The 15,613-nt window shown below is 46.5% G+C and overlaps 1 protein-coding gene across 1 annotated transcript in view; it reads left to right on the top strand.

Moving 5' to 3' along the window:
• The window catches only part of ARMH3 (armadillo like helical domain containing 3), a gene marked incomplete in the record, with an annotated part of 258,014 nt that overhangs the window by 147,346 nt on the left and 95,055 nt on the right, over positions 1 to 15,613 (top strand). The window contains 1 exon segment of the mRNA XM_077455686.1: positions 9,800 to 9,875. Coding sequence (XP_077311812.1) covers positions 9,800 to 9,875 — 76 coding nt within the window.

The following is a 15,613-nucleotide window of genomic DNA, read 5'->3' as shown; positions in this document are numbered from 1 at the left end:
TAAAATGTTCGGGGGTTCCAAGTAATTTTCTAGCAAAAATAATAATTTTATTTGTAAGCAACAAATGTCACAAAGATTTGGTCTTTAAATGGTTAAACTTCCCCATTTACACGCCGGAGTTCTTTCCTTTGATGAAAGAACGAAAAGATACTTTGTTTCTACTTATTTGAGTGTTGTGATTAAGGGCCGGTTCCCACTGCGGGCGATGCGAGGCGACACCGACTGCCTCGCCGCGACCTCAGTGGCAACTTGCAAATGACTTCTGTATAGAAGTCAATGCAAGTCGCCCCGAGGTCTCCCGAAAGTAGTACAGGAACCTTTTTTCTGAGTCGGAGCGACTCGAGTCGCTCCTCTCAGAACGGTTCCATTGTACAGAACGGGGGCGACTTGTCAGATCGCGGCGAGGCAAGTCGTGTCGCCTCGCATCGCCCGCAGTGTGAACCGGCCCTTAAACTTGGCAGGCTGCCTGGATTTATTTTAATTTTTTTTCCAGCTGTGAGAACTCTCTGCACTTAGAAAGAATCGTGACATGCTGTTTTGAAGATCAGGAAGGGAAAAATATCGCAAATTTCGATTCTTGGCGATTAATTGTGCAGCTCTAGTTTCTATTTACTTGGGTTATGTGTTGTGGTTTTTTTTGTAGTTTTTTTTTTTTTGCATTATATTTCAAATATATTTTTCCTGCAAAAAATTACCTTTGAAAAACCGCTGCACAAATAACGTGTGACTTAAAAAATTACAACGATCGCCATTTTATTTTCTAGTGTCTCTGCTAAAAAAAAATTTTTTTATATATATCTCTGGTGGTGCGTCCATAAAGGGCGCAGGAGCGCTGCCCCCCCCCCCTCTCCTGCACCGCTCTAATCACCATAGATAGATTTATGCAATGCATTTATCTATCTATGGTTGTTGCTGACACTCCCTATTCAGGTGCCGGGCCCGGTTTTGGAAGCACCTGATTAGAGCCATAGGCGCCCAAAAAATGTGAGAAGTGGGCGCAACGCTGTGCGTTCGCTTCTCACTCAGCTGTATGTTAGCAAAGCCAAGGAATTCGCTTTGCTAACATTGAACCGCCTCTCAGCCAATCAGGCCCTGTGTTACCTGTCACCTGATTGGCTGAAATGACAGGCGCTGTGATTCGATACCTATCAGGCGTCCAAACTAGTAGAGGAGGAGCGGGCGGGAGAAGACAGTGGGGTCGGGGAAGAAATAGAGGACATCGGACACTGCTCCGCAGTGGGTGGGGGCACAGGGGCAGCACTTGGGGCACAGGGGCAGCACTGGGGCACAGGGGCAGTGTTTGAGGGGCACAGGGGCAGTGTTTGAGGGGCACAGTGGCAGCGTTTGAGGGGCACAGTGGCAGCGTTTGAGGGGCACAGTGGCAGCGTTTGAGGGGCACAGTGGCAGTGTTTGGGCAAAGTGGCAGCATTTGATGGGCACAGTGGCAGCACTTGAGGCACAGGAGCAGCACTTGGGGCACAGTGGCAGCGTTTGAGGGGCACAGTGGCAGTGTTTGAGTGGCAGCGTTTGAGGGGCAAAGTGGCAGCGTTTGGGCACAGTGGCAGCATTTGATGGGCACAGTGGCAGCACTTGGGGCACAGTGGCAGCGTTTGGGCACAGTGGCAGCGTTTGAGGGGCAAAGTGGCCGCTCTAGGGGCACAGTGGCAGCTCTAGGGGCACAGTGGCAGCGTTTGGGCACAGTGGCAGCGTTTGGGCACAGTGGCAGCGTTTGGGCACAGTGGCAGCGTTTGAGGGGCAAAGTGGCAGCTCTAGGGGCAAAGTGGCAGCACTTGGGGCACAGTGGCAGCACTTGGGGCACAGTGGCAGCGTTTGGGCACAGTGGCAGCGTTTGGGCACAGTGGCAGCGTTTGGGCACAGTGGCAGCGTTTGATGGGCACAGTGGCAGCGTTTGATGGGCACAGTGGCAGCACTTAATGGGCACAGTGACTGTGTTTGGGGTCTTTTTTTTCAGAATTTTTCAGTTTGCGCCCCCCCCCCCAAATTTTTAGTACCAGCCGCCACTGATATATGTATATGTGTTTGGGGGTTCTAAGTAATTTTCTAGCAGAAAATACAGATTTTTATCTTCAGAAGTTGGTCTGGTCTTCTTTAGAATATAAAAATACTTGCTCACCGGGTGAGCATACACTGCACCCAGCACATCTAAGGGCCCGGAAAGCTGCAACATATTATATTTTAGACACACTGTAGCAAATGTTCTTTTTCCGCAGAGCACGCAAAGCAGGTTTCTCATTATACAACGTCGCCCGCGGCCCCTCTGAACATAACAAATAACCCAACCATTAGGACGGGCCCCTGAACAATGAGGTATTGACCGCCGCCTGTCTGAATAGCCTGATAAAGTTGAGCTTGCAAGCATCCCGTTATCGGTGTTTGTTTTGTCACTGTCACAATGTCACACCAACCAGGCCTGGACTTGACAGAGATCCCTGTTTCCATGGTAACCACGGAGCAGGCTGAAGTCCGTTTGCATTGATCAGGAAATATATATATATATTTATATATATCTCCTCTCGGATACCCATAGGAACCCCTGTCTACTCGCTGGCCTTATATCCTAGTATGGAAGAAGATTGTACCTGCGTTCTCACAAAACCGTAAAAGGAGTATATTAATAGGTCTGACATGTCCAAGAATGCTTGTTATGTGAAGAGCAGCGCGGCCAGGCATCCAATCGGAAATCATCGTTGGTAATGGCTTTGAGTTATAGAGCATTGTCACATTTATTGCTTTTTTTGTGCTGCCAGTTTAAGACTGAAATCCTGTATGTTTTTATTAATATTTCTTTCCTGCGCCGGTTAGAGACGGCACTGTGCAAAAGTTCTAGACTGGTGTAAAGAAATGTTTTAAAAAATAAACAATATATTTCAATTGTTTATTTTTATCAATTGATGGGGAAATTGCTTATTGCATATTTCTTTGGTTAAAGAGGAAGTAAACTCTTATGGGTTTTACATTCTCCCCCCCCCCCCCCCCCCCCCGCAAAGAAGACGCATAATGGGTTAGTATGCATCGCATACTAAGCCATTATTTGCCACTTACCTGCAAACGAAGCCCGCAATGCCCCCCGCTGCTGACCGCGCCCATCTTCACCCCTCTTCCTTTTGGGCTGCGAACTCCGGCTCTGTGACGTCACTCCCACGCATGCACGCACGGTCACTGTACAGGCCCTCTAGAAATGATTGTGCCCTTTCTTTAGTGCGCATGCGCCGATGACGTTGCCGCAAGCGTATGTATGGTAACCAGTGGTTATTTGAGTTACTGTTGTCTTGCTATCATCTGGAACCAGTCTGCCCATTCTCTTCTGACCTCAACGAGGCATTTTCGTACACACAGCTGCCAATCACTGGATATTTTCTCTTTTTGGGGTCATTCTCTGTAAACCCCGAGAGATGGTTGTGCGTGAAAATCCCAGAAATACTCAGACCAGCCTCGTCTGCCACCAACTATCATGCCAACCATTCAAAGTCCCTTTTTAAATCCCCTTTCTTCCCCATTCTGATGCTCGGTTTGAACTTCAGCAAGTTGTCTTCGCCACATCTAGATGTCTAAATGCATTGAGTTGTTGCCATGTGATTGGCTGATTAGCGACTTCTGTTAACAAGCAATTGAACAGGTGTACCTAATAAAGTGGCCGGGGAGTGTATATAGTTGGGGTTCTACGTTAAATGATGATTTTCCGAAGAATGTTCTCAGGTCTAGGGGCGTTGTTGCCAAATGCTGCCCTTTGCATTCAACCTGAGGATTAAGGCGCATGCAAAATTTATTTGACTTCCTTTGACTGCATCTCCATACATAGCAGGCATGTACTGGCCATTGAGACTACAGGGAGTTTCCCGGTGGGCCGATGGCTCAGTGGGCCGGTTTCAGTGACAAAGTAATGGCTGCACGGCTTTCCCTCAACTTCACGCAGTGATGTGAGAAGGATGAGAAAAAATACAGAGGAGAATAAGTGAAATAATAAAAGAGGTTAGTGAGGACTCCTTATGTTTTACTACTTATGTTTTTTTTTTGCACAATTATGTATAGTTTTATATACTGTTTTTGTGCTTGTTTGCAAAATTAAAGGGGGCTGGTCTGGATGAAGTCCAGGGCCAAATTTTTGTCCCAGTCCAGCCCTGCTCCATAGGATCTGCCACAATCAAAGATACCCAATACAAAGCAGGTGAGCCGCAGCCTCAGAACTGGTATCCACACTGCACCATTAACGTAAATGGGAATCTACAGATCTGAGATCGATGTGCATTTCAAAACCTGGAAAACAAGCGCCCATCTACATGGCCTCCAAAACTGCCGGTTAAATCTTGGCTCCACATTTTTACACATGTGACATTCACTCCGTCACCGATCTTGGCAAAATGCAGAGTATTTCTCAGTGACGGCAGGTATCGAGTACCCAATTACAGGCCGAATTGATGAGAGGTTTTTCCCTTACATTGCTGGTCCAAACCAGGGGATGAAAGGGCATAGAGTGCCCAGAGCCCAGCCCACAGGAACTCACTTTCTACTAGAAAGGCCTGAAGACGTGATCTATCTTAAAAACGTGTTGGGCGGAGCCTATGTGTGACATCTTCGCATCCCACATTTGTGTGATACTGGCCCCATGGTATATTTATATTATGTTTATTATTGCATGATACATGCACCCTCTGGATGGCGCTTTACCGATGTTATGGATCCAGTGGGGGAGAGCAACCTAGTGTGAATCCAGGCTGCTGTTGCTATGGGTTCCTTGAGCAAAGAGAAATTTCTCCCTCTCAGATAAGTTTCCACTGACACCATTTATTCTTTTCTCTATCTGTAAGGTGGGAGTTCTTCCCAATGGCTTGAAACGTAAGGGACATTCTTCCCACTGACCATCAGAATGGAAGCGTGGTCCAAGGCAGATCGAGGTCAGCAACCGGGAGGGTAGAATATAGAATCCTGGTCAGGAGAAAGGATGAGGTCACGCTGGGAAGAAAACTGAATCTTGATCAGGAGGCAACCTGAGGTCGCAACAATCAGCTAGGTCAGGGTTTCTTAACCAGTGTTTCTCCAGAGGTTACCAAGGGTTCCTTGAGCAGTGACAAAATGTCTCCCTCTTAGCCCTTGTACACACGGTCGGAGATTTCCACAACCAAATCCATCGGATTTTGTCCTGAAACTGTTGCATACACACGGTCGGACAAAGCTGGTGAAAAATCCGATCTTTCAGAACGTGATGACGTAATTTCGTTACGATGGGACTACATTCAGGCTAGTAGCCAATAGCTTTGATGTAGGAATTTGATCTGAGCATGCGTGGCACTTGGTCCGATCAAAATTCTCCACACATGATCGGAGTATGTCCGATCGGCCCAGTTGATCGGAAAATATTTCCAACATGTTGGAAAATTGGGTCCGACGGATATTCAGACGGAATCAGTCCGATGCATACCACACACACAGTCGGATTATCCGACGACACGGTCCGATAGGGCACATTCCGACGGATTCCCCCGAACCGTGTGTACAAGGGGCTTAGATAAGTTCCCACTGACGCCATTGATCTTTTTTAGCTATCTATAAGAGGGGAATTCCTGACCTGTTCCAAACCTGTCATTGACTGTTCCTCAGAAGGAGATGCCTGAAGCACAAAGGCATCCAGAGAAGACAGCATCTCATTCTGAGGAACAGTCAATGACAGGTTTGTTCATTGAAGAACCTTCGTATATGATAGCCTATCGGAGAGAGCTCTGCAAAACTCCGGAAACTAACAGTGATTGGACGGCTACCCTGCCCATGTCCTCAGCGGCGTGTGAGAGCGGAGTACGCATCTGTGATCCCTGCAGAGGGTTTGTCTGCCAGCGCTAACGACTCCGTTGAATTGGAGTCCATCCATTGCGGTAAGAGTCCAACTTTTTTTCCGGTCTGGAAGTGATACTGGCAAAACCAGGAAGGTCTCGTCAAACTTTTGAGAAGGACTGATTTCCCTGTTCTCTATAATTTGGGGACTTGCGTCATAACTAGGATCTTTTATATAGAAGGACCTTTTGATTGAATTTCTTATATGGTGTATTTTTTTTTTTTTGACTCCTGGTTTATTGGATCAATTCTGTTTTACTAGACATATTATAAAGTCAATCTCTATACTTTCGATTCAACCTTCTCTACTGCACTATTGGGTAACTGTGTCTATACAGTACACCCATAGGCAGTTCCATCCAACCATATGGTGGATTGGACTATACCGGTCCTTTGATAATAAACAAAAACTAATGAAATTTAAAATTTAATATAATTGTAATAAACACATAAAACAATACAGTGACAAAACATAACTTTAAAAAAAATACAGTGATATGCACACCAATCAGCATATCACTGTAATTTTTTTAAAGTTATGTTTTGTCATTGTATTGTTTTATGTGTTTATTAAAGTTTAAATTTCATTCGTTTTTGTTTATTATCAAGTGGCGGCACAGTGGTGTAGTGGTTAGCACTCTCACCTAGCAGTAAGAAGGGTCGCTGGTTCAAATCCCAACCACAACACTACCTGCCTGGAGTTTGCATGTTCTCCCTGTGCCTGCGTGGGTTTCCTCCGGGTACTCCGGTTTCCTCCCACAATCCAAAGACATGCAGGTAGGTAAATTGGCTTCCGTTCAAAATTGGCCCTAGGATATGAATGGGGACCTTGGATTGTGGGCTCCTTGAGGGTAGGGACCAACATGAGTGTGCAATGTACAGGGATAGGGACAATTGTAGACACTCACTCAGGTTGAACTGGATGGACTGGTGTCTTTATTCAACCTTACTAACTATGAACTATGAAGTACCGGTATAGTCCAATCCACCATATGGTTGGATGGAGCTGCCTATGGGTGTAGTGTGAGCGACTACCCGGCATTTCCATTTTCAGCTCTTCCTTTAACCACTTAACAACCGCCCTATAGCCAAATGACGGCTACAGGGCGGTTTCTTATCTCTGGGAGGCCGTCATATGACGTCCTCCCAGAATTCCCCCCTGGGGCGCGCACTCGAGAGCATCCGTGACCGCCGGGTCCACAGGACCCGGCGCATTACGGATCACGGTAAACGGCCGCTCATAGCGGCCGTTTACCACGTGATCGCTCCGTCAAATGACGGAGTGATCACTTGTAAACAAGCCGGCGTCATGTTATGACGCCGGTTCCTCCCTCCTCCTCTCTGTACCGATCGGAACAGCGGAGGGGGAAGAGATCGGTGTCAGCAGCGATGTGGGCTGCATCTGCAGTGCCCACATCGCTGCTCACCGAAAATTAACCCCTCAATTCCCTGCAAATACTCTGCATTACTCTGCATTACTCTGCAATACCCTGCCATTACTCTGCATTACTCTGCAATACCATGCAACACTCTGCAATACTCTGCAACACTCTGCAATACCCTGCAACACTCTGCAATACCCTGCAACACTCTGCAACACCCTGCAATACCCTGCAATACCCTGCAATACCCTGCAATACTCTGCAATACCATGCAATACTCTGCAATACCCTGCATTACTCTGCAACACTCTGCAATACCCTGCAACACTCTGCAACACCCGCCAACACTCTGCAATGCTCTGCAACACCTGCCAATACCCTGCAACACTCTGCAATGCTCTGCAACACTCTGCAATGCTCTGCAACACCCACCAATACCCTGCAACACTCTGCAATGCTCTGCAACACCCGCCAATACCCTGCAACACTCTGCAATGCTCTGCAACACCCTCCAATATCCTGCAATGCTCTGCAACACCCTCCAATACCCTGCAATACCCAGCCATAGACACCCCCCCCCCCCCCTCCTGCTGCCCTGCGGTGCTTCTACCGACTCGCCAATACGATCAAATCCAGATTTTTTTTTTTCAGGCTTCCCAGCTTAGAGGTGAGATGCGGGGTCTTATTGACCCCATATCTCACTGTAAAGAGGACCTGTCATGCCATATTCCTATTACAAGGGATGTTTACATTCCTTGTAATAGGAATAAAAGTGATCAAAAAATTTATTTTTGGGGAAAAAAATGTCCAACTAAAATAAATAACGTAAAATGAACAATAAAATTATATATATTTTTTTTAAAGCGCCCCTGTCCCCATGTGCTCGCATGCAGAAGCGAACGCATACGTAAGTCCCGCCCACATATGAAAACGGTGCTCAAACCACACATGTGAGGTATCACTGCGAACGTTGGAGCGAGAGCAATAATTCTAGCCCTAGACCTCCTCTGTAACTCAAAACATATAACCAGTAAAAAAAAATTAAATTGTCGCCTATGGGGATTTTTAAGTAGCGACGTTTGGCGCCATTCTACGAGCGTGTGCAATTTTGAAGAGTGACATGTTGGGTATCGATTTACTTGGTGTAACTTCATCTTTCACATTATGCAAAAATTGGGCTAACTTTACTGTGTTTTTTTTTTTTAAGCACAAAACTGTTTTTTTTCCAAAAAAAAAGCATTCGAAAAATTGCTGCGCAAATACCGTGCGAGATAAAAAGTTGCAACGACCACCATTGTATTCTCCAGGGTGTTTGCTAAAAAAACATATATAATGTTTTGGGATTCTATGTAATTTTCTAGCAAATAAATGATGATTTTTACATGTAGGAGAGAAATGTCAGAATTGTCCTGGGGGCTCCAGAACGCCTGATGGTGCTTCATGCATGTTGGGCCTCTGTATGTGGCCACACTGTGTAAAAGTCTCACACATGTGGTATCGTCGTACTCGGGAGTAATAGAAGAATGTGTTTGGGGGTGTAATTTGTGGTATGCATATGCTGTGTGAGAAATAAACTGATAATATGACAATTTTGTGAAAAAAAAAGGAAAAAAAATCTTGATGTTGCAAAGAATTGTGGGAAAAAATGACAACTTCAAAAAACTCATCATGCCTCTTACTAAATACCTTGGAATGTCTTCTTTCCAAAAAGGGGTCATTTGGGGGGTATTTGTACTTTTCTGGCATGTTAGGGTCTCAAGAATTGAAATAGGCCGTCAGTACTTCAGGTGTGATCAATTTTCAGATATTGGCGCCATAGCTTGTGGACTCTATAACTTTCACAAAGACCAAATAATATCCACCAATTTGTACTTATTTTTACCAAAGATATGTAGTAGTATAAATTTTGGCCAAAATTTATGAAGAAAAAATTACTAATCTGCTAAATTTTTAACAGAAACAAAGAAAAATTCATTTTTTTACAGAATTTTCTGTATTTTTTCTTTTATAGCACAAAAAATTAAAAACCGAGCGGTGATTAAATACCACCAAAAGAAAGCTCCATTTGTGTGAAAAAAGGACAAAAATTTCATATAGGTCCAGTGTTGCATGACTGAGTAATTGTCATTCAAAATGCGAGAGCACCGAAAGCTGAAAATTGGTCTGGTTATTAAGGGTGTTTAAGTGCCCAGTGGTCAAGTGGTTAAAATTGTAATTTCTGGATGATGGTACTTTATATATTATATAATGATATAGATCAGAGGCGATACTCACAGTATGTTATTTGTGTCTATACAGTGTGTTGTTTGTATGTTTTTTTTTTTTTTTGTTTTTTTTTAATCATGCTGTAATAAAATGTGTATATATATATATATATATATATTTTTTAATGAGTTCTCCTCTCATTATGTGCCCACAAAGTCCGACAATTTTTTTGAGTCTCTCAATCCTTTTATACTTTACTTTAAACTGTTTTATGAAGACTCCAAACATGAATTGATATGCCCACCTTGTTCCCTGAATGAACACTTACCTCCTGTTTTAAACAAACCTTTTTTTATTTTTTTTTCCAGTTCTTCGTCTTTCCACCAATGCAGGACAGTGGAAGGAACCCGCCAGCAAGGTGACCCATGCCTTGGTCAACATCAGGTACGAGATCTGCCATTTACGGTCTTGAAATGAATTATTTATGCTCATTTATGTAATGCAGAAGCAACTATATATCACTATATCACGGATCAAACCATTGTTCATTAGAACGCAGCCTATCAGAGTGCAGGAAATAGTGGCGGGGGTGGGGCAGACCCAAGGATTGTTGCGTCTTGTTTTGTTTTTATAAGAATTAAAGACGCTAAAGTGATACTAGACGCTCACTCACTGTTTAATTTACATCGCCCCTTCTATTTTCTGTATATGGATGGTGGCTCTGTAATTTATTTTAATTAAAAAAGGAAAAAAAAAATCCCTTTTTCCTAATCCGATGTCCAGAGCTGTCACATGACCCGGCTCTCTCCCAGCCTGTCTGCAGGGAAACATAAGCAGGAGGAGCTTCTAGTCCTCTGCTGCTGGTCACATGTTCAAAAAAACAAACAACCTTTTGGAATACAGAGTAAAAATAAATAGTTAATATCAATAATCTGTTTTAAATTGTCATACAAATATATACTGTGGTGTATGTGAAATCAAAGCTTTATTATTTTTTGCCAATAACATGGTGTCGGTGGATTTCTGCCAGTCAGAGGCTGTGTCACACCCCTCCAGCTCTTACAATAAGAGGGAGGTGAAGCCTCCATTAACCACTTGCTTACTGGGAACTTTCACCCACTTCCTGCCCAGACCAATTTTCAGCTTTCAGTGCTGTCACACTTTCAATGACATTTGCGTAGTCATACAACGCTGTACCCAAACAACAGAGCTTTCTTTTGGTGGTGTTTAATTATTACTGGGGTTTTTTAGTTTTTGCTAAACAAACAAAAAAAGATCAAACATTTTGAAAAGAAAATTTTTTTTCTTAATTTCTGTCATAAAATTTAGAAAATGGGTAATTTTCCTCCACTGATGAGTCTGCACCGATGGGCACTGAGTCTGCACCGATGGGCACTGATGAGTCTGCACCGATGGGCACTGATGAGTCTGCACCGATGGGCACTGATGAGTCTGCACCGATGGGCACTGATGAGTCTGCACCGATGGGCACTGATGAGTCTGCACCGATGGGCACTGATGAGTCTGCACCGATGGGCACTGATGAGTCTGCACCGATGGGCACTGCTAGGCTGCACTGACAAACGCTGATGAGGCTCCACTGATGAACGCTGATGAGGCTGCACTGATAGGCTCCACTGACGGGCACTGATAGGCTCCACTGACCGCAACTCATAGGCTGCACTGACTGCAACTCATAGGTTGCACTGATGGGCACTGATGAGGCTGCACTGACGGGCACTGACGGGCACTGATGAGGCTGCACTGACGGGCACTGATGGGGCTGCACTGACGGGGCTGCACTGACGGGCACTGATGGGGCTCCACTGACGGGCACTGATGAGGCTCCACTGACGGGCACTGATGAGGCTCCACTGACGGGCACTGATGAGGCTCCATTGACGGGCACTGCTAGGCTCCACTATTGAGCCCTGACGAAGCTGCACTGATAGGCTCCACTGACGGGGACTCATAGGCTCCACTGACGGGCGCTGATGAGGCAGCTCTTATATACAGCACTGATGGGAAGTGAACTTGTACAACATTTTAAACTTTAACCACCTTCCACCCGCCGTATAGGGAAATAACGGCTGCAGGGTGGTTCTATTGTTCTGGGTCGATGTCGTCCCACTCTCCCCGTGTGCCCATTAGTGGCGCCTCCCCGATCTCGGTAAAGAGCCGATGACGCGGCTCTTTACCCATGTGATCAGCCGTGTCCAATCACTGACAGCGTGCGAGGAGAGGAGAGACGATCGGCAGCATCTCCTTACAGGGGAGATCTGCACAGATAATCAGGGCACCGATCATCAGTGCAGCCCCAACAGTGCAAATCAGTGATGCCAATCAGTGACGTGACCATCAGCGATGCCTATTAGTGCCTCATCAGTGCCACTTCATCGGTGCCCTTCAGTGCAGCATCATCCGCGTACATCAGTGAAGGAGAAAAATGACTTATTTATAAAAATTTACCACTAGAAACTAAGAAAAAACGTTTCTTTTTTTTGGGGGGGGGGGGGGGTTTAAACTATCTTTTTGGCCTTTTTTCATTTTTTAGCAAAAAATAAAAAACCCATTGGCGATTGAGTATCACCAAAAGAAAGCTCTATCGGTCTCCCAAAAAAAAAAAAAAAAAGATAAAAATGTAATTTGGGTACAGTGTTACATGACCGCGTAATTGTCATTCAAAGTGCTACAGCACTGAAAGCTGAAAATTGTCCTGGGCAGGAAGGGGGTGAAAGTGCCCCCCGGTATTGAAGGGGTTAAAGAGACCCTGTCAGATCTGTAAACTTGCAGTAGAAGATATACGGATTTCCTTCTCTGCGGTCCAGCGCTGCCTCCGACTCTTTGGCATTCAACGTTCCAGTCCTTCTCCCCCCGGTCATAGTTCTCTGCGCTGAGTCCTCTAATGATGCAGACACATGGTTCCTCCTGATGGCCTTCACATCATAGGGGACGTGGTGGAGATGTTGGAGGTCTAAACCGCACCGCTCACCGGAGACACATTATCCGGCACACCTAGGACCTCCAAATGGCAAACCAAATACCAGGCAACACGCTGCTATGTGTGTTTCTTCACTGTCAATAAACTTTATTGGTACTGCTGTGTGGCCATTTTTACATCATTACTGTTGCCAGATACGGCTCCCGCTGACGCGTTTTTCCCTCAGGGCTCTTAAAACAGAGATTTGGCTCTCTGTTCACTGAAGGTATTAAAAGAGAAGTGTGCGTTATTGAAAAAAAGAAAAACCTACATACTCACCTAGGTAGATGTAGCATCAATCTGAGCCGTCCCAAACGGTGGGGAGCCGTCCTTGACGGGCATACACAGTGATTATTGCTAGTGGCCATGACTCTCTACTACTCTCCTTGGGGCACCCGAAGATCTCCCAGGTCTTCTACAATCCTATAGTAGCGGGTTCTCCACACTTTCTAAACAAAGAGCCAGTTTACTATCTTCAAACTTTATGGGGGGGGAACTGTGGCTAATGGAAGTAGAAAATGTGCTGGTGTCAGTCTGAGTAAACAGCATTTCCTCTGGTGTTGGGAAGAGGAATAGTGCCCCATTGTTGACAACAGTTCGAAGAATAGTGCCCCATCATTGGTATCAGTGGGAGGAATAGTGCCCCATCATTGGTGTCAGTGGGAGGAATAGTGCCCCATCATGGGTGTCAGTAGGGGGAATAGTGCCCCATCATTGGTGTCAGTGGGAGGAATAGTGCCCCATCATTGGTGTCAGTGGGAGGAATAGTGCCCCATCATTGGTGTCAGTGGGAGGAATAGTGCCCCATCATTGGTGTCAGTGGGAGGAATAGTGCCCCATCATTGGTGTCAGTGGGAGGAATAGTGCCCCATCATGGGTGTCAGTAGGGGGAATAGTGCCCCATCATTGGTGTCAGTGGGAGGAATAGTGCCCCATCATTGGTGTCAGTGGGAGGAATAGTGCCCCATCATTGGTGTCAGTGGGAGGAATAGTGTCCCATCATTGGTGTCAGTGGGAGGAATAGTGCCCCATCATTGGTATCAGTGGGAGGAATAGTGCCCCATCATTGGTATCAGTGGGAGGAATAGTGCCCCATCATTGGTATCAGTGGGAGGAATAGTGCCCCATCATTGGTGTCAGTGGGAGGAATAGTGCCCCATCATTGGTGTCAGTGGGGAGGAATTGTGCCCCATCATTGGTGTCAGTGGGGAGGAATTGTGCCCCATCATTGGTGTCAGTGGGGAGGAATTGTGCCCCATCATTGGTGTCAGTGGGAGGAATAGTGCCCCATCATTGGTGTCAGTGGGAGGAATAGTGCCCCATCATGGGTGTCAGTAGGGGGAATAGTGCCCCATCATTGGTGTCAGTGGGAGGAATAGTGCCCCGTCATTGGTGTCAGTGGAAGGAATAGTGCCCCATCATGGGTGTCAGTAGGGGGAATAGTGCCCCACCATTGGTGTCAGTGGGAGGAATAGTGCCCCATCATTGGTGTCAGTGGGAGGAATAGTGCCCCATCATTGGTGTCAGTGGGAGGAATAGTGCCCCATCATTGGTGTCAGTGGGAGGAATAGTGCCCCATCATTGGTGTCAGTGGGAGGAATAGTGTCCCATCATTGGTGTCAGTGGGAGCAATAGTGCCCCATCATTGGTGTCAGTGGGAGCAATAGTGCCCCATCATTGGTGTCAGTGGGAGGAATAGTGCCCCATCATTGGTGTCAGTGGGAGGAATAGTGCCCCATCATTGGTGTCAGTGGGAGGAATAGTGCCCCATCATTGGTGTCAGTGGGAGGAATAGTGCCCCATCATTGGTGTCAGTGGGAGGAATAGTGCCCCATCATTGGTGTCAGTGGGGAGGAATTGTGCCCCATCATTGGTGTCAGTGGGGAGGAATCGTGCCCCATCATTGGTGTCAGTGGGGAGGAATCGTGCCCCATCATTGGTGTCAGTGGGGAGGAATCGTGCCCCATCATTGGTGTCAGTGGGGAGGAATAGTGCCCCATCATTGGTGTCAGTGGGAGGAATAGTGCCCCATCATTGGTATCAGTGGGAGGAATAGTGCCCCATCATTGGTGTCAGTGGGAGGAATAGTGCCCCATCATTGGTGTCAGTGGGAGGAATAGTGCCCCATCATTGGTGTCAGTGGGAGGAATAGTGTCCCATCATTGGTGTCAGTGGGAGGAATAGTGCCCCATCATTGGTGTCAGTGGGAGGAATAGTGCCCCATCATTGGTGTCAGTGGGAGGAATAGTGCCCCATCATTGGTGTCAGTGGGAGGAATAGTGCCCCATCATTGGTGTCAGTGGGAGGAATAGTGCCCCATCATTGGTGTCAGTGGGAGGAATAGTGCCCCATCATTGGTGTCAGTGGGAGGAATAGTGCCCCATCATTGGTGTCAGTGGGAGGAATAGTGCCCCATCATTGGTGTCAGTGGGAGGAATAGTGCCCCATCATTGGTGTCAGTGGGGAGGAATTGTGCCCCATCATTGGTGTTAGTGGGGAGGAATCGTGCCCCATCATTGGTGTCAGTGGGGAGGAATAGTGCCCCATCATTGGTGTCAGTGGAAGGAATAGTGCCCCATCATTGGTATCAGTGGGAGGAATCGTGTCCTGTTGTGCATGTTGCTGACATTGGTTGGGGGGTGATGGGGGGAGGGAGTGTGGATAAAAGCAAGCAAAGGCGGTGGTTTGGAGATCACCGTTCTAGTAAATAGTAAAAAAAAAAAAAGAAAATCGAGAAAAAATCGCCATGTGCCGATAAAATGTTTGGTTGGCCTGAAGAAAGGGTGGCGTCCGTAGTTGCAACCTGAAAAGTGATCGTACAGCATTGTCATCCCCTCCACATGAATGATGTACAAAGGGGACATTCTAGCAGAATCACTGGGTAAGAAGAGCGGGAATGGAGGTGGGGGGGGGTAGTGCATTTTAGTAGTGGGGGGTGCGTTGTAGTAGTGGGGGGTTGCGTTGTAGTAGTGGGGGGTTGCGTTGTAGTAGTGGGGGAGGGGGTGCATTGTAGTAGTGGGGGGGTACATTGTAGTAGTGGGGGAGGGGGTTGCATTGTAGTAGTGGGGGGGGTGTATTGTAGTAGTGGGGGTTGCATTGTAGCAGTGGGGGGTACATTGTAGTAGTGGGGGAGGGGGTTGCATTGTAGTAGTGGGGGTTGCATTGTAGTAGTGGGGGGGTGTATTGTAGTAGTGGGGGTTGC

The sequence above is a fragment of the Lithobates pipiens genome, unplaced genomic scaffold, assembly GCF_037356315.1.
Source record: "Lithobates pipiens isolate NorthernLeopardFrog02 unplaced genomic scaffold, aLitPip1_a1.2 Scaffold_25, whole genome shotgun sequence".
NCBI lineage: Eukaryota > Metazoa > Chordata > Amphibia > Anura > Ranidae > Lithobates > Lithobates pipiens.
The sequence above is the reverse complement of the archived record's forward strand: the minus strand, read 5'-3'. Positions and strand labels throughout refer to the sequence as shown.